At 44.4% G+C, this 25,368-nt stretch overlaps 2 protein-coding genes and 1 long non-coding RNA gene across 3 annotated transcripts; 1 reads left to right on the forward strand and 2 right to left on the reverse strand.

Annotated features, from left to right (window-relative positions):
• Window positions 1-1,770: 1,770 nt before the first annotated feature.
• LOC311341334 lies at window positions 1,771-2,386 on the reverse strand. The gene is made up of 3 exons (XR_014633305.1): window positions 2,278-2,386; window positions 1,939-2,043; window positions 1,771-1,803 (listed from the first exon to the last, which is right to left on the reverse strand). It is a non-coding gene; the product is annotated as an uncharacterized lncRNA (long non-coding RNA).
• Window positions 2,387-7,765: 5,379 nt separating this feature from the next.
• Window positions 7,766-22,221, forward strand: spag5 (sperm associated antigen 5). Its single transcript, XM_084465937.1, has 24 exons — window positions 7,766-7,807; window positions 8,311-8,386; window positions 8,480-8,608; window positions 8,709-10,978; window positions 11,461-11,653; window positions 11,738-11,854; window positions 12,160-12,252; window positions 12,815-12,949; window positions 13,514-13,633; window positions 13,732-13,824; window positions 14,205-14,339; window positions 14,720-14,813; window positions 15,113-15,260; window positions 16,774-16,824; window positions 16,983-17,157; window positions 17,542-17,675; window positions 18,284-18,452; window positions 18,878-19,010; window positions 19,296-19,563; window positions 19,924-20,056; window positions 21,081-21,209; window positions 21,383-21,457; window positions 21,577-21,657; window positions 21,783-22,221. Exons 2-24 carry the CDS (start codon window positions 8,360-8,362, stop codon window positions 21,852-21,854), a joined length of 4,974 nt encoding a protein of 1,657 aa, XP_084322063.1. The 5' UTR covers window positions 7,766-7,807; window positions 8,311-8,359; the 3' UTR covers window positions 21,855-22,221.
• A 1,453-nt stretch (window positions 22,222-23,674) lies between these two features.
• foxe1 (forkhead box E1) lies at window positions 23,675-24,799 on the reverse strand (the record flags this gene model as incomplete). The annotated part of the gene is made up of 1 exon (XM_084465742.1): window positions 23,675-24,799. The coding sequence occupies one exon, from the start codon at window positions 24,797-24,799 to the stop codon at window positions 23,675-23,677; it is 1,125 nt and encodes a 374-aa protein (XP_084321868.1).
• Between the last annotated feature and the right edge of the window lie 569 nt (window positions 24,800-25,368).

Raw genomic sequence — 25,368 nt, forward strand, 5'->3', positions numbered from 1 at the left:
AATTTTAAAATCTTTTATACAACACTGGCCTTAATTGGGGAATGTTCAAATCTGGATATCAAACATTGTGATGGCAGCATTAAGATTTAACAATAAAATTGCACTTACCTTGAAGGTTGTATTTGCTAGGGGCAATTCCCAAAGTACCTGTACTGCTTGTATGTTGCATTTGACTCTTACTATCTGCATACATGAAAACAAACAATTTCAAATAAATAAAGGATGACTATATAGAACTGCAACACGGTTCCTGCCAAGTTCATTTTTGCACAATCATCAAAAAAAAATATTTTACGTGTGCGATCCTTTACTGCGGTGCAGCTGGCAGTTGGGGTTTCGGATGATGTGGCGGTCTGAATTGAAGGTCTCTGGAAGCCTCGGGAACCTGTGGCTATACATAATTTTAAAATCTTTTATACAACACTGGCCTTAATTGGGGAATGTTCAAATCTGGATATCAAACATTGTGACGGCAGCATTAAGATTTAACAATAAAATTGCACTTACCTTGAAGGTTGTATTTGCTAGGGGCAATTCCCAAAGTACCTGTACTGCTTGTGTGTTGCATTTGACTCTTACTATCTGCATACATGAAAACAAACAATTTCAAATAAATAAAGGATGACTACATAGAACTGCAACACGGTTCCTGCCAAGTTCACTTTTGCACAATCATCAAAAAAAAAAAATTTACGTGTGCGATCCTTTACTGCGGTGCAGCTGGCAGTTGGGGTTTTGGATGATGTGGCGGTCTGAAGGAGCCCTTGGGAACCTATAGATATAAATTATCTTTACTTTATGAATGTTGTTGTGCGATGACGCTACCGTAACACACATCACTAGTGAGCTCAAGCCAAAAACAAACAAGCAAAATTTGCCTTTTAGAGTATCTTTGACCTGGAATACACTGTGAATTAGCACACCTTGTAACACAATACATTTTGGTGAAATGTAGATCATATACTGCATTCCAATTAAATCCCATCACAATAAATAATATCTTCAGTCTGCCAACTTGCGTAAAAAGAATATTGAGAATGAATGCAAATATATACAGAGTTTAGTTTGGTGTGTAGGCACTGATCCTGTCAGTCCCTGCAGCACACACTTGTCTAGCCTAAGAGAGCAGGGAGTGACAATTGGGAACCCCCCCCCCCCCCCCCCCCCCCGGAAACCTTAATCAGAGCCTACAGGTGGATGCTGGGGTGGAGGTGGGTGAGATGATGTATGGTAAGCAGCAGAAATACTGTGCAGCAGTAACCATCAGTAACTATCCGTCTGAGCAGTGTAGCGGCAACATGGCAATTTGAAAGTGCGTTAGCAGGTACAGGAAGCTTAAATAGATCTTGCCTGCCTTGTTGAGAGGGGGGCACTTGATAAGTTGTGTAGGAGTAGTGTGTGTATCACTTGCATGCAACGTGACTCGAGTTGTCTGCCTGAAGTGCATTTGAAGGCTTTGCTTCGCTTTCTTATTTGAGTCTACCGAAGCTAAACATTAACTTAACCTTAACAATGCTCTCCATGTCCACCCACATTAAACTTTTACCTGCCATGTCGGTCACCCTCCGCTTAAATTTCTTCGGTGGTTGTGGTAACGGCTTTAGAGTTTTTTTCTCTGTGTGGAAGAAGATATATTTTCTCATATACATACATACATACATACATACATAGGCATCTGAACAAATGTTAAGAGTTGGAAGTAAGATGTTACTTATGCCATGTATAAAGTATAACAGGGGGGTTGGGGGGGGGTTCCACTTTAATGCTTACCAGAAACTGTTGGGGATTCTGGAGAAGGCATATCTGCATGTATCACAGCATGAGCATTTTTGAATTAGTATTAAACATGGGTCATACACTATTAAAAGACATGACAAGCATCCCTACTCCGTCATCAACAACAAGTGAAAAGCAATACTACAAATACCAAAAACTCACCTTGAACGAAGTCTTCAAAAAGACGTTTCTTTCGGATTCTTTTGGGCTTCTCCTCTTCAGGTTCCTCAAATAGAAGTTGAGTATTCACCTCGATTTCTGCAGAATCTGTGGAAAAATATATTTTATCAGACCGTTTGAGGCAAGCACAGGAGAGTTAACCTCCCTAAAACATAACACAGCAACCAAAAGAAAAAAACGACTCAAAAGATAAATAAATATAATTAAAGGGGTGATGAGGGACTTGAGATGTGATGTGTTATGTAACATTTCTTCACTTGTGTGCCAGGCAACTCAGTACAAGAGTCCATGAGTACCTTGATGTAGAAACAATGTCCTTACCCTTATCTTTTTTATATTTGATGAGGGGAAAAGCATTCCAGCCATCATCAGGTTCAAGTTTCCTATTGAGGGCAGTGGTGGCACCACACTTGGGCCATCTCAATGTTCGTTTTTCTTCATCAATCCAGGTAATTGGCACCGCACCTTGTTGTGTGACACCTTTTGCTATCCACGTGGCTTGGACAAATTCCATGACAGCCTAAACAAAAATATAAATAGCATTGACAGACAAAGTGTGAGTATAGACAACATATGCCATACGAGTCAAGTAAGCTGTTAATCAACGTCAGCAATCCATGCTTGCACAACAATAGACAAGGACATGCGAAAAATGACTGTGCTCCACCACATCATCAGTGCCAGTATCCCAACAATTATTATTAAAGTCACCAAACCAATTCACCTACTGAGGCATTCCACTAATTCAATATACTCATTAGGGAAAGCCCACAAGCTACCTAGTGGTACAGAAAGGGTTAGTGAAAGATCAAAGAGAAAAAGAAAAATTACAGAAATAATGGGGATAATTCATTAACACAGAAAACATGCTAGGGTTAGGTAAGCATCGGTCAGATGCTTTATTAACGACGGTGTGACATTTAACATACCACCAAATGCAAACTTTATTTCTCCACTGCATGCAGTAGAGGGAAGATGGCAAACCCATCCTGATAGGGAAGGCAAACCGCTTTCCTGTCCAGATCTTCAATCCTCATGAGTTTCCGCTTAGCTCTTTCAAAGCTCCCCACATAAACAATGTTAAAGAGTTTAGAACTGCAGGGATCCTGGAAGAGATCAGCCGTGTCATCTGGGCTGAGAACGTCAACCACTGCTGTTCCATCCCCTCTTTTCTCATTGATGAAGGCAAAGTCCTCGTTCCGAAGCAGAAAGCATCTGTCTTGTGGTTTAGCAGAAATGACACGAGTATGTCTTTGCCGTTTATGCAGTTGATGGGTCTCTGCCTTCTCTGCAACCCTTTTTGTGACCTGCACTACAGGGTTGCGGCTGTTGCGAACCATTTTCTTAATGACCTGAAGATGGTTCTCGAAAGGGAAACACGACAGATCATTCAACGAGCACTTGAAGAATCTGACGTCTTCGTGCAAGTGTTTCAAAGAATGAACATTGTACGTGGGGAATATCTGTCCGTACAAGTCAATGCTTGCATCGACAAAGTGAATCAAGAGATCCCTTGCATAATCCAAGTACTCATTTCTCTTCTCTGCGTCACTTTCTAGCAGAATAGACATACTAACTGTTAATGTCAAGAAATGGCTGTAGAGGGGTTGTGGAAGAACACTGCGCAAGACAACTGGCCCTGTGTACAAGAGAAACTGGCGATATTCAGTTGCCTTCCAACGGTCAATTTCATCAAGAGCCCGGGGCTGCCTTGCAAATTCCCCTGGCATTGCTCCCTTAAGGCTAAGCAGCCTTTCTGATAATTCCTCCTGCTGCCTCCGTAGCAGTTTGCACTTTGAGGGTCCTCGAATTAGAAAGACCAGGATGCGTTTCACAACACCAAGGCACACCAGATGCATGTAATCCAGAGGAAACTGATTTACGCACATAATCCCCACATCAAGAAGAGGAGATGGCGTTTTCTGATGGATCGCATACTTCAATTGGCTGAACATTTCATCCGTTCTGCTGGGACTGACATCTGTAGAGGTGTAAACCATCCTACTCTCTATGCGTGTTGCTGTAGCTTCACATCTCTCACAACCTTGGCTTGCGTTGTGGCCTTTAATGCACTTGAGAAAAGCTCTAGCTGGTGCATCACAGATAAATGCCCTAATGCTCACTTTGTGAACTACGTTCTGGTGTTCAACTCCTTTTTCCAGCAAACCAGCTAAATCCTCGAGCAAGTCTTGTACGTAGTCAGTTAGTGGTTCGGGTTTGCCCTTTCCGAAATACAGCGCCACAATAAATGGATCTGCACCATTACAAGTGGCCAAGATGGGCCAAAAATGATTTTTGCTGGACTTGAAAACAGGAACCCCATCAACGTTGAACGTCAATTCTATGTCTCCTGTGAAAGTTGCATTTTTGGTAAGATAGTCAAGAATGCCTGACTCAAGACCGTAATATGCATACTGCCCATTGCACTTGAACTGGCATTCTACATCTTTGGGAGTTTGGAGAAGTGTCCGGGCGTCTTTGGGAAGACGGTGGCCATGTTTTCTCAGAATAGTCAACAAACCATTAACAGCTGTTAGAGTTTGATTGTTGGATGTTGCCCATTGAGCCAAATCTCCAGCTAGAGTTCCAGTCTCAATATCTAAATTGTCTGTCTCAAAATGATCTACATCAGACTGACTCGAATCAACGACATCATGCTCAAAGTCCAATGTTTGCTCTTCGTCAGAATCGGAATGACTGCATGTAGCCATCAATTGTTCATCAGTTGAAGTACCAGGGAGTTCTGAATCATCTGACAACCCTTGCTGTACCAGGGACAGTTCTCCCTGCTGTGAAGTGGTTGCTTCCAGTGACTCCTCAGAGTCGTGCAAGGAGGTACATTCCTGTGCAGCATTATCTTCCGCAGCATCATCTTCTGCATCACTGTCTTGTGCTTCATCATTTGCTCCCGACTTCAGTCTTCTCCAGTCACGCAAGTAGTTTGAAGCCATTGTGCTATGTTATAAAACAAAGCTGCAACGCTACGCCAAAACAAAAGATGACACAAAAGATACAAGTTTATACTGGTGCCATCAGTGTCTTTCATCAGTAGCTTCCATGGTCTTCCTGGTTGGAGACTGTGCTTTACATGTAGCATAGCCTATTAACCATGTTTATAATATTTTTTTATGATAAACAGTTGCATATTTAAATCCGAATTAACACATTGAATACTACCTTTAATAGCAGACATTTAAAAAATATTTAATGAATAAACTGTATAGACCCATTTGTAAAATGTGTTTCATAATTGCAAATCTCACATTTTAACATTTTCACATTTTATTTAAACATCAACTTAAATATTCAAAACAGTAAGCAGACTATTTAATTACATTTGTATGAATATAAACTATATCTGTTAAATCCTGATAATGCACCTTCCTGTGATTTATTGTAAAAGGTGTAGGGCATGCGCCTTCTAGCCCCCCAGCCTAAACAGCAACTGTCTGCTACATCAAGTCCATTTAGCTAGCAACATCAGTAGCTATCACCCCTCCCTCTTTGAATAATGACGAATAAATAGAGAAGAATCGGTCCTCACATTAACCACATTCACAGGACTAATGCACGAGAAAAGTTCTTTCCCACCCGACTATGCACGTCTTTTATTTTCAAGAACACACAGCTAACGTTAGCCCCGAAACGGGATGCTGCTACCCCCCAGCAGGCCGCTTTGGGGCTCCAAAGCGGGCCGTTTTTGAGCTAAGCTAATGTTAGCATGCTAGCTTTCCCTTCCCCGTTCGTATGTAACGTTACAAATACGAAAACAAGCTATCCATGAGAATATGCCATGTAGACTGTAACAGTTAAGCATGCAAATGAAAAAAAGGATAATGTCTTTACAAATACATTTTCATTTTAAATAAGAGTGTATTTTCGGAACTCACCTGGAACTTCGACGCTTGCCTTGACTGCGAACAAATCACCTGGTGCGCAGTGTGACGACTGTGTGCACGCGTTAGAGGACAAAGTGATAATTTGTTGTTGGGATTACGTGTTGGTGCGCAAGGAAAAATAGTTCCTAAATGGAACTTGAGTAAATGCTGGAATAAAACATTTTAGCACCAATATTGGCCATATACATGATAGCATATTGCGTTTGGATTAATAACACTTTTTAATAACATAATTAATGTGTAAACATTACCGTTCACACTAATGTTACAAAGTTACATCGTTGTTAAGTTAAATAGCGATATAAACAGTGTTTATTCAGTTACACCACTGTCAAACAAGCTTTAATCAAAAACAACATTTCCGTACGCATATATGTTTTCATGTCGGCAAATGGTCGAAATAAAGTCACGTTGTGACCCGGCGTATTTTGGACTTGTTGAATGCATAAATGTTTGCTGGAAGTGTTTATTCGGTTACACCACTCTAAAATAAGTCTTCCTTGAAATCACCATTCCTCTAATGATTATGTTTTCATGTCGAAATGAAGTCACGTCGTGACTCGACGTCGACTGGACTTGTTCGCTTCGACGCAGGTCGAGAAAATGTTTGCTGGGTTGCGTGGGGATAGAACCCCGGACGACCGAGTGCAAGTCCGACACGTTAACTCGAGACTATCTCCCTGCTTTTAAATCCATGGTCAATATTGAATTAAAATTTGTTACGCTTAATACTAGGCCTACTTATGCATTCAACAGATCGCCGATTTTTGTGCCAGGCAGCCTCCCTGTTTCTATTAATGGTTACGTGTTCCCTTTTTGAGTTATTATATGCGTGTACTCCTCATAGACCTCCACAAGCAGCTTCTGTTCGCCGCTGGAAAAGATCCTGCTCGGTCCTTTTCGGACATTTGATCCATGATTCGACATTCACGGTTCTGGGCTGGTTACATATCTCGTGAACGCGCGTAATCCAGGATAACGTGAGCCTGGTTTGATTGAACTAACCTGAGCAAGGCGCGGCTGAACTGCGTTGATGGAACGGCTTTAGCCTCAAGTGGAAGTTTGCGCTAGTTCTAACCAGGCTTAATCAACTAATCGCCGCTTTCGTTAGCGACTTTGATGGAATACCCCCCTGGTCTGTGGGAAACACTGCCGTGATCCAAATGCAATCGCGGCTGCGACGTGAATGCACGGTAAAGTTGCGCAACACAGGTGGAGCTTATTGACACAACATCATGAACCAAGTCTGAGGCTAAAGCTAACCTCAATCGACCCAGACATCACAGAACTCTGTTCACAGAGCCACGCACACCCATCTCACTAAGCATGATGGGCCCAGAGTCGCCATTACCAATTTCCTTTTTATTATTATTCTTATGGGTACATTCCCCAGGATTACTTTGAGAAGGTCACAGTAGGGCCTACTATTCTTAATTTTCAATTTGTGCCTGAGTAGGCTCTCCTTCAAACCTAAACATTATATGCTGACCTGTTGTTAGTATTGTCTCGTTGCAAGTGTTTAAATACAATACATGAGTTTACATAGTCTACAGTTGGTTGTTCAGTCAAGTAAAGTTATGTGAATAATAAATCATATTATTAATATTAATGCCTTCTTTGTAAACTTTATTTTAATTCCGGTGGTACTTGGAGAGCCAAATCATTTCTAAGGTGGTACTCATGGTAAAAATTTTGAGAACCACTGTAATAGATCACCGATCAAAGAGCAGAACAGAGCATTGTTTGAGAACATCTGTAAACTAAAAAAAGGCGGTGGTAGTAGTAGGTGTAGTACAACCCAATGAGCACAGGAGGGCGGTACATCTACACCAACCGGATGCAGGTTAATAGAGATTATATCAAGATGACGTACAGCTCGGTGGACCAATTGCGACGCTCTAACGTCTGTTTGAAATCCAGAGCGGTTGTAGTTGACGGGAGTGCAACGAAAGGTTTGTTTACATGTTCTACTAATATTTTTCGAATTATTAGCGGTGGTTGATTATTTATTTTTGCCTTATATTTCATAAGTTAACGCTCTTACTTATTGTACCGGAGTCGATCAACCGAAATGAATCGCACATTGTCCTACGCTTATGGCTTGGCTTAAACATGTCATGGGACGTGAAATAATTCAACTGGATATCTTATCACACGTTTATTAAAAAGTCGTTGCTTGTGAATTAACCTCTGCCACTGGTGTAGCTAAACGTTAAAGTGTGTTGCTTCATAATAGAAAGCAACACACATTATTATAGAGTCAACGCTCGTAAGCAGCAAGTTGACAGTTTGACGGCTGCTTGCTTATCGTGTAACTAGTTAAATAAGTTAACTAGCTAACAGTTACTGGATAACTACATGCTTTCAGAGTGTATGTTGTCTGTATTTACAGGGAAATGCGGTTATTACGTGTATCTTTAAGATGAGGTTATGTAAACGTTTTTCTTCTTTGTAGACGCAGAGCCAGATTTGCTCAACCAACAAAAGATTCAACCCTCGTAAGAATGTCAGAATCAAACGGGGTGGAGTTGGTGAGGATTATCTCTTGGTCTTCACATGTTTGCGTTTACTATAACGTTTGGGTGTATTTACAGTGATGTTATGTTTACATTTTCTCTCATTAGAAACCCCTCAGACCGGGGGAGCGTGTTCCTTTAAGAAGTCTGGAGAATGACCTGCAACAAATGCAATCAACTCCATCATCAAAACGCCAATCCAGATTACTAGCCATTGGAGACGTTTCTAAAACCACGGTTAGTCATGCATACCACTATACTGCATGTTTCTTTGCCAACTCTCTTTCAAGTTTATCTAGCTATTTGTTTTTAATCTACCACTCATTCTAATCAACAGACTGATGTCCCAAACCGGCCAGGCAATAAGAATGGCAACAGGTCCTTCAATCTTGTAGATGGGTATTCCATACCTAATGCCTCTACTGCCTGCAGTGGCGATATAACCTTCAAATCGTTTGCCTGTGCGGGTGGTGATATTGAGATTTTGGATTACTCGGATGTAGCAGAAGATAGCATTGTTCTACCAACACACCAGCCTTCTGAAAGTTGGATACAAGGGGATGTGACCATATCTGAAAGCATGATAATCAATGAATCGGGGAGCAACCATATTGACCATGCCTATGTTAACCCAGAGGAGGAAAATTATGTGGTGATGAAACGCACTGTACTGGAGGAACAGTTTGATTCACTGACTGAACAGTCAAACTCAATCCCAAACGGGGCATCCAAAAACATGAATGCCCAGCAAGAACCTACTCTGGTTAATGGTTGCAGGGAAGCTGAATTTGATGTTACTTATAAGTCCTTTATCTGTGATGGAGGTGAAGTGGAGATTCTGGATGCCACCACACATCCATTGAATAAGACGATCTCTTTACCCAAGGAAGAGCTTGTATACCAGCATCCCGGAGATGGTGTCTGTATGAGCATCATGGAAGAGGACTGTGGAGATCAAGACCAACAAGATCACACCGATCATCCGTACAGTAGCAAAAAATGTGGATTTTCTTGTTCTATCGAACAAAGCCCTAAATTTACAGATGGACCTACGGACATAACCTTGAAGTCTTTTGTCTGTACCGGAGGAGAGGTTGAGCTGTCAGACACCACTACAGTTGCAGAGGAGACAATTCCACTACCTTCGGTGCTGCTCAACATGAGCACTTATTTGGCCCAAGATGAAAGCATAATAAACCAAAGCGAATTGGCAGCCAATGAAATCATTGATCCATGTAATGGCCATTTAGAGCACTGCTATTTTAATAATGATCTTCTCAACAGTCCAAGTCCAAGCAGTGACCTTAAAGCACCCCAGGAGCCTCTTTCAAGAAGTGCTGAAGCTCATCAGCTGGACGAGCATGACCGTGTAACTGATGGTGGCAAAACCAATGCAGCCTTTGATTCCCTAAGCGGTACAGGAGGTGATGTCCACCCTACAGAGGCCTTCATCCTGTTGGAGAAGCCTTTGCCTCTGTTGGAAGATCCTGCAGAGGTTAGCCTGACCTCCTACAACAACGACATTAGAGCAGTTAGCATTGTAGAGAGTCAAGATCCAGACTCACAGCATCAACAACCTTGTGCTCTGAAAAGGGATGAATCCATTGAAGCTGCAGCTTTGAATGATGTTGTAATAACTGATGAATCAATCCCTGTGACTAACATCCAGCAGCTGCAAGATGTTTCCCAGACTGACTTGTCCCCCGCTGAAGTGAATGCCGTGTCCTGTGCTTTTCAGCCTTTCGACACCACTGATCATGGAGCATGTGAAGCCTCAGCCCAGCCTCACAGTTTTATCACTGTGAAAGTCGAGGGACATGTGATCAGTGACTCCGAAGTAGATTTGAGAAGCAGCACTCTGGCATCCAGCGGGGCACAGACGGACAGGGCTCTAGGCATGTCCGGCTACGCCCAAGGTGCCGCTGGCTCTGTAGATGAAGCACCTGCCGGACACCGCTCTGATGTTCTGGCGGAGCTGCCGGAGTTTCCCGCGGTACCAAACGTACTGCAGTTTGATCTCCTCAGCCCCTTCACCAGGATCCGGACTTACAAGGACTCTCCTTTGGCTAAATATCTGGCTGAAGATTCTCTCCTAGATAGGGAGAGTCTGGCTGAAAAGGAGCCCTACACGGTGCCCCTCAGGGGGCCCCTCGTCGGGCCCTTAGAAAGCCCCATATCCCGGCCCCTGTTCAACTCCACCGCCCTGCACACCAGGTACTTAGTCACTCCCCGTACCATCCGGGACAGGGAGGTGCCAGAGCAAATACCGCAGGCCAGACACGGTGTGGGGGCGGCAGTACCAGCGTCCCAGGAGCTGAGGAGTCTCCCGGACCCCCCCCTGATCCCCAACGGGTCCCTGCAGCAGCAGCTCCGCCAGATGGCTGAAATCCTTATCATGGCTTCGGGGAAGATGTGCACCGAGTCTTCTCCTGTGGCCGTGGCCGTGGATGCCATCGCTCCACCCGCGGTTGAGTCCCACAGCATCTGTGTGGGAACCTCTCCCGTGAAGTGGGTTGACCGCTGCTTCAACACGTCCGGCCAGTTCGTGAGGAAGAGGGAGATCTCTGTGGCGGACGGCTGCACCGCTACTGACCCTCTTCTGTGGAAGTGAGTTATTACCCCAAGGTTCTTCCATTACATAGTGAACTCTATATAATGACCGTATTACGATTACTTCATACACTTATGGAGGCGGAATAGGGTAGTGGCTAGAGTGTTTGACTCTGACCGAAAGGTTCTGGATCTCCAAGTCAACAGTCTATCATCATTGAACTTGTGAGCAAGTTTTTTTTTACAATGGATTAATGACATGTTTGCTGTAAACCGTTGTTGATGTGTCGAAATGTGTGTTCTAAAAGGCCAGAAAACTACTTTTGCACTTTCTACACAATGGTCAGACAAGCATTGTACGTTGTACCTGAATAACAACATTCTATGTTGAAAATAAACCTGTCCTAGAAAAAGGGTTCTTAATTATACAATACAATTCTTTCAATGCCTCTAAAAAGTGGATTAATTGACAACATCAATCATTTTCAAGAAAGGACTATGCCACAACTTACTATGTCTCCTCTCTCCACCTGTCCCAGTGTGCCCCCAGGCAGTTTGGAGGGTCTGCCCAAGCGGGAGCTAGAGCAGAGGCTGAGGTCCCACATGATTAATGTGGAGGTCCTGTTGCAACAGCTGGACGCGTCCAGGGGACAGAAGAGCCCCCCTGCTGGTCCTCCACCCTCCCAGCTCAGGGACGCACTGGTGCAGACGGACCACACTGAACTCAACCAGGTAAGACCAGATATACTTCAGCATACTTCTGTCTGCTAAATAGTAGAGTAGTGAAATGTATTTAAACATGTTTATTTCTGCTAGACCTCAACATACAGAGACCTCTACATGACAGCTCTCGGTCGAATCCAGGAGCTGGAGATGGACGAGAGTTCTCTCCAGAGTCTGATCCAAGCCGTGGAGGACACCAAGATCACCATGGTAACGTCCATTGAAACTACTATATCATTTTGTCTTGCATTGTTTTTCTTAAATGTATTGTAGCTCTGTTCTGTTCTCTCGACATCCTTCTTGGAGACATAAAAGAGACATACACGCAAAATTGTTGTTTGGTTTTCTTTGTTATAAATGATATGTTTTTACAAGTTGGATCTTTCTAAAATTTAATTTTGATGAACCGTTTTTTTTCAATATTTTCTCATTTACACAACCACCCCGTAGCCCACCTCCACATCTGGTCTGGTTCGAGCTGCTGTCTTTCTAAGTGGTTCTTTGTCCTCCGACAGGGTACGCTGAGTGCAGACACGGACACAGCCATCTCTACCATGAAGCAGATGGAGCAGGCTGTCAGGGAGGACCGCTGTGGTCTCCTAGCCCAGGTAGGCCGCCCCTCCTGCTCTCCCCTACTCTCCCCTGCCCTGCTTGAGGTTTTGCTAGGCCAGTGTACACTCTGATCATCATGCAGTTTGCCATTGGCCTGCATTCGTCACATGGTGCATGAATTAGCAGAGGCCTCACGATACGTGTTTTTGATTGCTGATACAATATTTATTCGGTTAGAATTGTGATACAATATTTAAAAAGTGTCTGATTTGATATTTTGTGTGGTTTACCTAGGGTTTGTAAATTTCTGCTTCGGGTTTTACCTGCCCGTCGGTGTCGGCCATTGTTTAAAATCTTGTTTTTCTTCCATCGGGATTGTGTTTTATGAAAGTGGCTCAACAGAACAGAACATAGCTGATGTGAATCCACTATAGGTGAATACACTGTAGTGTCCTCTGTAGGACGGTACTATTAATGTCTTTCACACAAGATAACGTTAAACTTCCTTGCTCATATTCTTTCTTTGAAAAACATCCTTGACACTCAACCCCTAACAAACACGTATCAAATGCGTACATCTCTCATATTAAACTCTTTCTTTCTTTCCCTCCCCTCCAGTATGGGCAGATGAAGGGTCTATGTGGGAGGTTCATGGACAGCCAGGCCAGGATGGCGCAGAAGGTACGAGATGCCCTGCAGGAGAGGGAGGACATGAGGAGACAAATGGACGAGGCCCTCAGCACCAAGGAGGCCGTAAGAAACGCTTTTCTCATTTTTATTATTAAAGTTATGTCGGGGCTCCAGGCCTATGCCAGCTCTTCTATTGGTGTTCAGATGGATCTATGTTTGCAGACAGTCCAAAAAAAATTGATATGTTGTCATTGGTCTGAAATTTTCATTCACTTAATTGGACATCAGTGGTTGAACTTTTCAGTGAAAATGGAGTCAATGTTGCAGACTATTTTTAAGAACATTCATTGCGTATAAAACAATACTCTGTTGTATTAGAAAATCGTGAGAGTGACAGTTCCCCTTTAAGGACAAACTGATGAATATGGCTTGTTGGAATAAAAAATGTAATGTTTTTTGGGTGGTGTATCGTGGCATTGATCGTACCAACTAATCAATCTAGAACAACTTGTGTGGCTTAGAATATACAAATTAAACAAAATGGCTGAATGCAGACCCCAAGTGTGCAGCTTTTCGAAAGTGTCTGTCATCTTTACGTCTTGATGTTTAACTTCTAAGCCTGGCTACATCTTTATGTCATGATATTATTCCTGTAAGCCTGATTCCATCTTCTGGGTATGTTTCCAGGCCGTCAGTGTGACGGAGCAGCTGCGGGTTTACTGTGCTCAGCAGATATCTGAGATGGAACAGAGTGTGGGCTGTCACCAAGATCTCATGGGGGCCCTTAACAAGACCTACCCAGAACAGGTAGAAACACACACGCCTGCAGACACAGGTACAGGCTTTCATCGTGCCGTCACTCTTTCTCCACCATACATGACGCATGTGTTTGTGGAGGTGCGCAGGTGGCGTTAAACCAGGCCTACGTGGAGACCCTCAGCAGCGCCTCTGCTCTGCTCTCCAGGACAATGAAGGACCAGGCCAGCCTGGCAGAAGAGGTAGGGTGGGAGAGTGCATCTCCTTGGTTTCTGTCGTAAAATACTTTTTTTAATTTTTATTTTCTGGAAAACACTTGGCCTGATCTTAAAAAGTTCTTTATAATAAAATGAGAACTGTTAGGAATGAATCCTGCTCAGATGAAGGGAACAGGGTTTGAAGTTGCATGACTTTGTGAAGCTTACTATTCATTATAAGTCGTCTAGTTACAGAGTACTGAATTTGTATGCCATGTATGTAAATACATCCACTGTAAGTCACAGCGGATAGAAGCTCAATGCTCAATGGTCAACTCGCTTTGAATACGGCAGCGATATTTAATTTGACTAAAGCCTAATAATACCGGATATTCCCTGGTCCGCATTATCCCCTTGTCTTGCAGCTGGCCAGAGTGCGCGGCCTTCTCAAGAAGACTGTTCCTATGCTCTTGAAGCTGAATGAGAAGGCAGCGGATGCGCTGACAGACCGGAACCAGCACCTGTTGGACAGAGACCAGGCCCTGGAGGAGAGGCAGCAGGTACAGGCCTCTGTCAGGTCCACCTCCATTGCTTTGTCTCTTGTTCATGGGTCAAGTAATGGGATGTTGCTCTGAACAGATCCAAGGCCCTGGGTTAAGTTATGGGTTGTTGCTCTCAACAGATCCAAGGCCCTGGGTTAAGTTATGGGTTGTTGCTCTGAACAGATCCAAGGCCCTGGGTTAAGTTATGGGTTGTTGCTCTCAACAGATCCAAGGCCCTGGGTTAAGTTATGGGTTGTAGCTCTCAACAGATCCAAGGCCCTGGGTTAAGTTATGGGTTGTAGCTCTCAACAGATCCAAGACCCTGGGTTAAGTTATGGGTTGTAGCTCTCAACAGATCCAAGGCCCTGGGTTAAGTTATGGGTTGTTGCTCTCGACAGATTCAGGAAGCGCTGCAGCAAGCTCATTTGGATCTCGAAGAAGCCGACCAGCAGATTGGAGATCTGAAAATCCAGGCCACCATCATGAACTCAGGTGAGGTCCGAACCCCATACAGTATTTGACAATATATTGTTGAATGTTAGCTAGGGCTGTCCACAGATTACATTTTGATTAGGTCAATTGGAAGACAATGGTCAAGTTGAGAACAATATATCATCAAATTTGGAGCAAAAACATTTATGATGAAAATAATGATGTGTTAGCTACAAGTGTACAAATCACCGGACACTCCCACATGTGACGTTACTATAGGGGGATTTATTGTAATATTTAATCACACCAAAAAAATAAAAGATTAGCCCTTTTTATTTTTAATGTGTGTGTGTGTCCAGAGCTGGGTGTACTGCGGGAGAAGCTGAGTGAGGGGGCGGAGGAGCGCAGCTTGCTGGAGAGGAAGGTGACAGAGCTCTCTGCCACCATCTCCTCCACTCTGGCCTCCTACACCTTTCTGGAGCAGGCCCTCGCCTCAGAGAACACCATGTAAGATCCACCACCAATAGAAACTAGGGGTGTAACGATATACAAAAGTCGGTTTTTAAGTCCCGGTTCGGTATGTTTTTCGGTACAGTAGTTTTTTATTTTATTTTTTTATTTTTTTTATTTATTAAATTGTATCGAACAAATGCCTTACACACATGAAAAGACATCAAATACAATTGAGGGTAAAAACACATTCCAGACTTATTTCCATTGTGGTCCTCACAAAACATCAGGACAAGACAAGACACTCACAGAGTGTGTGATAATCAATAAAAAAACTTTTCTTAAAAGTCCCATGGCATGCTATTTTATGGATGCTTTAATATAAGTATTTGTGGGCCCCTAATACAGTGCTAGTGTTTACAGTGGAACACTAAACACTCCGGGGTGCTCCGGCGGGAGTCCTGGAGCTCTATATCTAAATAATATCATATTATATTTAGATATCTATATAATATATATATTATCATGGTCAAAAGCTGTTTGTGCCTCCGGATGATATTATGAATCTCAAACGACTGCGTCGGGTTCTCAAACGCCTCTGGTTCTTCCACTTCCACGTCAATATTAAGTACAGACTGAACCGCGGGGGTCCGGCGGGGCTCCGGCGGGAGACAACCCCGGGCAGCGTTCAGCAGGCAGCGGGGCTCCGGCGGACAATCCTGGGCAACAATCCTTTTCTCCTCCATGTCGCGGTTCCCAATTCCTTCTCAACCATGGCTGAGATAACCCCCACTACGAATCGCAGTCTAGTCTTTTCACCAAATGGGAGCTTTATGCAAGCTTGCGTTATTGTGTTGCGTGTTATGCGCCATAACACCAACAGCAGAACAGTTATCCAAATAACAAAGAACACTTGCGTTACAGTGTGTGTATTCACACACACACATGTGGCGCTCGCACGGTCCTAGCTCATTGTCTCATTGGCAGGCCAAATTCTCTGGGCGGGCCAAGCAGAGAAAGGGGAGGTAATCTGGCCCCATATGACGACATATCGGGCTAGATCCAAAATCTGCGCATTTGAGCGTTCATTTTTTCAAAGGCGGCGCAAGATACCTACTGCTCGTTTTACACCTAACACAATTTTTAGCTACTGGGGGACCATAGGCAGGCTAGGGGAACTCATATCAATGTTAGAAAACCTCATAAAGTGAAAATTTCATGCCATGGGACCTTTTAATAAAAAAATTAAAATTGTTGTTATTTTTCGGTACGTACCGAAATGAAACGTGCATGAACCGTACCGAAAAGTTTCTGTACAAATACGCGTATCGTTACACCCCTAATAGAAACTGAACTTTATCCTGACCTGACAGCAAATAGGGCTAGTTTTGAAGGCATTAGGCATTATTCAATGGCTAGTAAATGTTCACTTTAAGATGAGGGTGTGAAATAGGGGAATGCTTACAGGCCAAATTGACTGATAGTATGACTAAAGAATAATGTTGTACTACTAACCCTAATATGAAATGCAGAAGGATAAGAAGTTTGATTTTATTTTACTGCTATTTAGGTTACAGCAGTCCAGGAAAGACCACGAGCAGGCCATTTACCAGGCAGACCAGTAAGTAATACCAATGGCCTCTGACCTGTGGGACCTACTTGTCTCTACCCTTATTCCAGATGGTCCCTATTGCCTTCATTTGACCAGGTGTCGGCCAAAAAACACTACATTTTCTCGTAGATTGTGGACCAACATTATGTGTTTGTTTATGTACCCAGGCTGGCGGCGTTGCTGGGCCCGTCGGAGCAGCGGGTGTGTGAGTTGAGCAAGGACCTGGCCCACAGTGAGCAGCAGCTGGGGCTGCTGCAGGCTCACTCCCAGACCCAGGCCCAGCAGCTCCAGCAGCTCGAAGACACCTGCACCCAGCTCACCTCGGCCAGGGAGATGAACGAGGTGAGGCACCTGGAGCTCTTGGTCAGACACACCAGGGGTTTTCTATATGTTATTCCAAAATGGACATATTAATATACGTATTATTCCCGCATGGCCGTGGTGCAGAAGTTTTGGACAAGCATTTTTATCAATTGTATGTACTCAAGTTATTGTTGCACTTTTTAGGTTATATCTTCATTTTTGAATGCACTTATTATTAGTTGATTTGGGCAAAAGCGTCAACAAAATAAATGTGATGTCAAAGCACACCATGGGAGGAAGTGTTTCACTTCCAGGTGTATTGTAGATGAGTCCTTGTGTGAGATTGTTATGTTTTAACATTAAACAAGAAGTTCACACTCTTAAGACTAGGATGGGTGTGTGATTGTGTGTGGTTCTCCTCAGTTTCTGCAGATGGAGAACGAGGCGGTGCGGGAGCAGACCTTGGAGATCGAAGGGCTGTTCCAGGCCAACCTGCAAGGCCTCCGGGAGAGGAACATTCAGTGTGAGGACCTGAAAGGGGCCCTCAGTCGACTTCAGTAAGCTTCACTTCATTCAGCAACATTTTGGGGTTCGGGGGAGTAACTAAAGTACAATAGCTCTTACTGCATGGACAGTAACATGCCTTCTTTAAGTTATTCTGGTTTCTGGCTTCAATCAGTGCCTAGTTTGCTCACCTGGTATCAGTACTGCCTTTGCACTGCCTTTCCTATTTGCACTACCATCATGACACACACTATCATTGAGCACCTTACCATACAAGGGCTATATTACTGTATCAAAGGGTCAGTCCCCGTCCTGTCACTGCAAGCTTAATCAGCCCTTAGCACATTCATGTGGACTTTTTATTTTATTTAGTTTATTCAGTATCTCTTATTGTCCATAGTATTCATGAAGATCTATTTTTTATAATCATGTTTATTCTGTATGTGTATGCTATGTGTGATGTCTTTAAAGCTACTGTGACCTTGAATCTCCCCTTGGGGATCAATAAAAGTATTTATCTATCTATCTATCTATCTATCTAGTAAGAAGTGTACAAATAGTAACAAATGCCAAAAAAAATTATCAGAGGTTTTCAAACTAAACATGAGTCTGCAGGGACCATTTTGGTCAATAACCACTTTGTGTGTCTGTGTCTGACCAGGCTAGAGAAGGCCTCGGTCGAGGCCGAGCTAGAGGCCACGAGGTCCAGGGCCTCCCACATCCAGCAGAGCCTGGGAGAGCAGCTGGTGCAGGGGGTCACCTCACTCACTGTGCAGCTCCACACACTGAAGGGCCTGACCAACAGCCTCCATGTGTCTCTGGGAGAGCAGGTAACACCACCACCACAAGCACTGCGCTGTGATACGTATTCAGATAACGGGGGTGGGTAATGCAACACTACAATCAACGTCCCTTTTCTTGATCAAACACCAGTAGAAGGCTGGTACGGAAATATTACTAAAGACGCTTTACATGAAACAACAACAACAAAGAAACAAATAGAGTGGCGTAAGCACAACGGAATCAGTGGGGTTCCAGGGCCTTTATGAGGCTGAAAAGGGTGTTGGCTTGGCAGAGGGGGGGGTTCGGAGGAGGGGGAGGGATGCAGCAGCAGCACTATCATCCCAGGTCCAGGTTATGGACCTCGGGGGAGGGGGTGTGTGGGAGGGTTATAGGTTCTATGGAGAAAAGTGTCCACCACATTGCACAAAAATAAGCATTCATCTTGAGGGTCCCATGTGTCTTTGTCTCGCAGAACTCTGAGTCCGGTACGAATGCTGCTTCCCAAGCCGCGACCCCAGGCCTGGAGCATGGCCACGGCAGGAGCTCCTTCATAGACAGCATCATGGTGGCATTGAGCGCTGAGAAGGAGGATGAGGAGGAACAAGGTCTGGTAGCGCTTTTGGTTCACCATTGTGGTCACATTGGATGCGTGTAGGGACAATTATATGGACCACTATGATGTTTTTGTTAGAAAAACTAAACACAAAAATATATTAAGGCCATAGAATTGATCAATTGGACATTGAGTGGAGATGTATGCATGTATACAAAAATATTTACACAAGATCTCACGTCACATAAATCCCATAAATTGATTCAAATGCAGGGATATCGCTCATTGAATTGAAACGTGAAAAATCGAGAAATCATTCTCTTCTTCTCTTCTTTAGACGATCAGCCTCAGTTTGAAGGTTTGCTCAGCAAAACCAGCGCCTTCACACGCATCACGCCCGCCGTCACGCCTAAGAAGATCCAGCAGTTGGAGGTGGATTTGGAGGAGGAGGTGGAGGAGGTGGAGCAGGAGGAGACGGAGCTGGGGAGCTTCGGCTTGCCCGAGCTGCTGCTGGAGCTGTCCAGCACAGTCAGTGAGCTGGTCTCCTCCCTGGACAGCATGCGGCAGCATAAAGACGATCAGCTAGAGGAGATGCACTCCACCAAGTAGGTCCTCCTCTCCTCTCTTTCACTCACACTCCAGTCACATCCAGTCGTTCGATTGAGAATTAAATCAAAGCATCTAATGAAAGAAGGGAGTAGCTCCGAAAAAAAGTGATTTGTGCTGCACTATTGAAGCTAAATCTGGCCTTGCTTTCATAAGGTTTGCTTGTCTTTTGTTGTTCTTTTGTACATGTTGAGAAAACCATTTATTTTTTATATAGGACAGCCTATACGACATGGCCTTTTCATAGTCTTTTACTTGGATTTGAATGTGTCCTTTGTATCACAAGGCCTGTTTTTTTGTCTTTATCTTGCTGCCCGGCTGCCCGGTGTGTCTATTCAATGCCACGTCTGTTGTTCCAGCTGTGGCCTGCAGAGGGAGCAGCAAGCTGCAGCCAGCAAACATCGTGATGAGGTGGTGCAGCTGACCAATCAGCTGAGCCGTCTTAGCGGTCAGGTGGAGAAGGGCCAACTGGCTCAGCAGCTGGAAACCCAGGTTAGAACTAGTACACTAATTAACCTGTTTGATAGGGTCAACAATGCCCGGAAGACTCTCAATAAACAAGGCCAAGAGCCTTGTAAGAGACACAAACAGGTTACACAAGGAAACAAGTGACACAAACAAAGTTGTAACACAAAAGTAGCATAAAACAGGAAAGGTCTTAAACCCCAGCGTTCTTTAGAAACCCACATTGTAATTTGTATCAATATAACACAGAATAAAATATATGATATACATCATAGTGGCAGGATAGTCATGTGGGTTCTTTGTTCAATCACCTGCAACTGTAGGCATCCATGAGCAAGATGCCCTGACCCCTTAATGACCGGTGTCTAAAAAGAAACTGGCCTCCATCCAAAGTGTCCATCCATTACACTGTCTGTCTCCCCGGGCCATACCACTGTACCATATTATTTTGATACCGATATTTGAGTTCTAGGTGTATTATTAGCCGCATGTGTTTTGGCTCCAGTGTCTGGAGACCAGGGATGAAGAGGGATTAATTGCTGTCAAGGTCTGGTAGCCGTTCTGAAGCCCCACCTAGCCAGGGTGGACGGCTCCATGGTAGTGCCAACAGGCTTTGTTTGACCTTGGTCAGTGATGCTTGGATGCCAGACCTGGCTTCAGGCGGCACCATTGTAGGTGATGGTGGCTTTGCCAACTGTTTGTGAGCATAGTGGAAGACATAGCCTGCCGGGAAAGGTTGTTTTAGTGGAGTTATTTTTGTACGGTAAACACTGTACAGGTGCGTGCGTGCGTGCGTGCGTGCGTGCGTGCGTGCCTGCGTGCCTGCTTCCACGACTTGCAAAATATATCCAAGGCGGTGGAAACAGTTGGTGCAATGCTACACCATGCCACTAAGAGGCGGCATTTCCCCAGCTACAGGATAATAACTGGGTGTGGCAGAGATGTACTTATTAATGAACTAATTAGAGATGCATATACTTGACACTCTTTTGTGAAACTGTCATCAAGCCCTCTTCTCTTCCATCGTCCCTCTCCCTATCTCCGCTATCAGGAGTTGCGGCGCATGCTGCAGCAGTCGCAGGTGGAGTCGTGGGCCCTGAGGGACGAGCTGCGGAAAGGGGGCTCCACACCTGACGGCACGCCACACTTCATGGACCAGAAGATCCAGCTCCTCCAAGAGGTACCGTCTTCCCCGTGCTTATATCGATTGGTTGACAGATACGGGCTCTTATTTTGAAAATCAGAACCATGGCGTTCAGATCACTGGGATTTCTGTTGAAAGTCGAGGTTGTTAATTCTCACAAGAAATGGGTCCTCTTTAATCTAAGCATCTCCTCTACATGTGACCTCCAGGTGGAGAGGCTGAAGGAGGGTCTGGTGGAGTCTGAGCAGGCCAGGACCAAGCTCCTGGACAAGGCTAAAAGACATGTAAGGACACATGCTGTTTACGGGATGGTCTGAAACGTCTTCCAAGCGGACAGACCTTTCCTTAAGGTGTGTTGTTCTAGCTTCATGGTGTGTTTTTTTTTTTTTTTACTTTTCCATAGAAAATGGTCTATCTAAAAAACGAGCAGAAGATGGAGGAAGAACTGGGAATGCTGGACAACATGGTGGAAACGGCTCGAAAGGTATCAGCGCGTTTTCATAAAGATGTAGAGTGAATTCTGTGCTGTGTAACTTCAAAATGATATCGTCACATGATCATGAATCATCCAATGCTGACGGAGGCCTGTGCTCCCTTGTCTCCGGACAGACCTTGAAGTCCATCCCAGATGTGGTGCAGAACTATGAGGAGCTCAGAAAGCTGCAAGATTACATCAGTTGATTTGTAATATTTATTGTATTTTGTTCTTCTGCAGTCCTTTCTTTTCTTTTTCAGTCCTGTTTGTATTTGTTTTGTTTTTATTCCAATTTTTTAACACCTGTCTTTTTCCCTTTTCTAATAAATAACTTGTTTATGGTTGATGTTTAATAATTTGTCGTTATCTACTTCACCATGTAGGTTATTATGGTTTATTTTTGGGAATACATTTAAATATGTGCCATACCCTAAGTAGAGACAATGTATACAATGTGTAAGTGGAACATTTTATTAAACATACATTATATTTATATATTTTTTATTTTTTATTTTTTTTAGGTATTTTATTAATACCTACATTAATAATTGATTTTAGTCGTTGCAGAAATGTTCTTAATAAAAAGTAAAACGAAATACAGGCACTTCATGGCCTTATATTCCAGATCTATTTTTTTTTAAATAAAGGTCTAACCGGCCCAACACTTTGACATTGACCATGACGTTGTCACAGTAAACCTATTTATCCTTTCTACATTTATTATAATTTATTCTAAATTTGTCAGTAATCTTATAAAATATTATAATATATAAATCGTTATTTGGGATTCCTGCTTCCACCCGCTCTGTAGCCTTGGTCTTTTGGTCGCTCTGGTCTTTTCTTAAGTCCCCACGGTAGGCTCTTTGTTAATCTATTTTAATAAGACCTGGGCCTGCCATTTGTTTGATCAAAGTTTATTTTCGAATTATTAAAGAAGTCATGGAAAAAATGTGATATCAAATCACTGATGATAAACTGGTCTCCGTTTAAAGGATTACTAGAGTAGCCTACAAACTAGAATTTGAAGCGTGTGGGAGCGGTGTGATTTTATTAGAGACAAAAACTTTGCATTTATAGTCTACTCATTCTCAATGGCCTCGTTAAAATATTTGTAAAGATAATATGCCTACATGCACATACATTGTAATAGTTGCAAGTGAACAGGTTTTGTTGATTGGTGGATGTGCGCGGTGGCTATACAGGAGCAGCTCGTGTCCTGAGTGCTGTGGAGATGTCTGGCCGTGATAAGGAGCCGGGCAGTGACGGACGTCACCGTGGCTCCAGGAGACTCTTGAAACGCGCCGGAGCAGAAACGGAGAGAGCGCAAACACAAAACTAAAACAAAGCCCTTAGTCTTAAATATTTCACTTTTCCTGCGTTATTCATTGTGCCTACTGCAAAGTTGTTTTTTTTTTTTTTTAGATAAAACGATCCGAGTTAAAATTAACGCAATAGGCCTACAATAAAAACATAAAATAACAAAAATAAAGTTGCCTTATTCTTTAATTGTGTTTAAGGATAAAAGGTTATTTACGAAATATTTTTGAAATGGGTACACATAGCCGATGCGTTTTGAGTATGCAAAATGCGAAGCAAAAATAGTTGAATTCCACATTTATATACAGCAATCTGCCGACCAAATACATGCACACGTACTGCTATCCTTTCTCAAAGCAACCCTTTATTGAAAGTTATTATGCATAATTTATACTAACAAATTTCACTTCAATAAAACTTTTATAAATCACCTTTCACTCAACTAAAGGCCTATTGGACCTTTCCTTTGACAGTGCTTTAAGTCCTCCTATAGTCCCTCTGAAGGCCAATTTTTAAGTGGCTCTCATACAAGTCTCGTAAAAAAATGGGCCTATTTTAACGTGTCATTATTTTTTCTATTTATCAACTCTGTCTGAGGATACAGTTACCGTCCGGAAATGTCACATAATTTTTTTTCTAAGGTTTTAAGTCCTTGATAATAACAAATATCTCCATTATAGTCTTTCCCATTGTTCAGGGGCCCAAAGTCTCATATAGCCGACACAAACCTTTCCATGTTCCCTGGGTACGTGGTGTGTCTTAGGTAACCCCCGGTGTTAGCCATGGGTCCCTGGGCCCCGTTGTACTGAGAGAAGGAGCCCAGGTGTACCGGGGACGCCCTGCCGTAATGGTCCATCGACTCCATCGAGCGCCCCACCATCCCGTACCCCTGGCCGTGCCCCTGTCCGTACGAGCCCTGGGCCCCGTGGGGGTGGTGGTGGTGGTGGTGGTGGTGGTGGTGGTTGGGGGGGCCGTGCGGCCCGGAGTAGGGGAACCCTACGTGGGTGGACCCCCGGGGTGACGGCGCAGCCCCTCCGCAGGTCTGGCCCTGGAAGCCGGGCATCCCGGCGCCGCAGGGGCCAGACGTCAAGTTCTGGGGCCCCTCCGGGCTGTACCCCCCCCGGACGGACTGCTGCTGCTGCTGCTGCTGCTGCTGCTGCTGCTGCTGCATGACCTCCGGTCCGATCAGGGTGTTGATGCTGAACATGCGGGCCTGAGCCGGGCCGAACCCGGGGGGCGACGGGGAGGGGTAGTAGGCGGAGGGCAGCTGCTGGCCGTAGGTGGGGCTGACGGCCATGTTGGGGTAGAGAGTGTTCCCGTACCCGGCCGAGCGGGCGATCTGCACCGGCGAGAAGACGGACGGTGTCTCATGGATGTATGGCGAGTAGGTGGTGAAGTCGCAGCGCTTGAACCGCTTGCGGCGCCGCAGGAAACTGCCGCTCTCGAACATGTCCTCGGCGTTGGGGTCCAGGGCCCAGTAGTTGCCCTTGCCCGGCCGGCCAGGCTCCCGGGGGATCTTGATGAAGCAGTCGTTGAGCGTCAGGTTATGGCGGATGGAGTTCTGCCACTTCTTGGAGTTGTCCTTGTAGAAGGGGAAGCGCTCCGTGATGAACTTGTAGATGCCGCCCAGCGTCAGCTTCCGGTCGGGTGAGTTGGCGATCGCCATGGAGATGAGGGCAATGTAGCTGTAGGGGGGCTTCCCCCGCTGCAGGGGCCTCTTCCTCCGCCGGCCCCCCCTGGGCTGGTCCTCGCCCTGGTCGGCGGCGCCGTCCGTGGGCAGGGAGATCTCCGTGGGAGACTCCTTCTCGAGCTTCACCACCATGGGCATGGTCATGAAGGGCCCTCGACGCCTTCAGGAGAAAAACAACAACGAAAGGTCAGCTTTATAGTAAATAAAATTATCAGAGGAAACTGCAGCTTTCACGGCCAACCTTTCTTAGCTTAATACTTCAACAACAAAAATAATTGAAGAGACGAGAAAGAGACGAGAAGTTATAAACACTATTATTATATATTTGTTGTTTGTTTACTTTATAAATAACTCACTTGTCTTCGAATCCAAGATAAGAAATCAGCTTGTCTCGGTCGTCTTTCCAAGCAACGGGCGGATTATTCCTTGAGTCGGTCTGCGTGTGTTTGGTGTGTGTTTAGGAGTTTGTGTGTGTGTATGTGTGGGGAGTCGAGGTGACTCAATGTTCCTCTGCCAGGGTTTTTTTGCGAGTGCGAGTCTCCGCTGGTAACCTGAAGACAGTAGTTGGCTGAGAGCTGCTAAGGGGCCACACCTCCACCTGAACGCATCACATGCTCCTCACATACCTGCGCTCATAAGGATCTATTGTATAGACGGTTCAGAAAATACACTTTATTATGAGATGGAACATGTTCCTTTTCGGTGTCAATTTT

Source organism: Micromesistius poutassou (assembly GCF_964030765.1).
Source record: "Micromesistius poutassou genome assembly, chromosome: 3".
Classification (NCBI taxonomy): domain Eukaryota; kingdom Metazoa; phylum Chordata; class Actinopteri; order Gadiformes; family Gadidae; genus Micromesistius; species Micromesistius poutassou.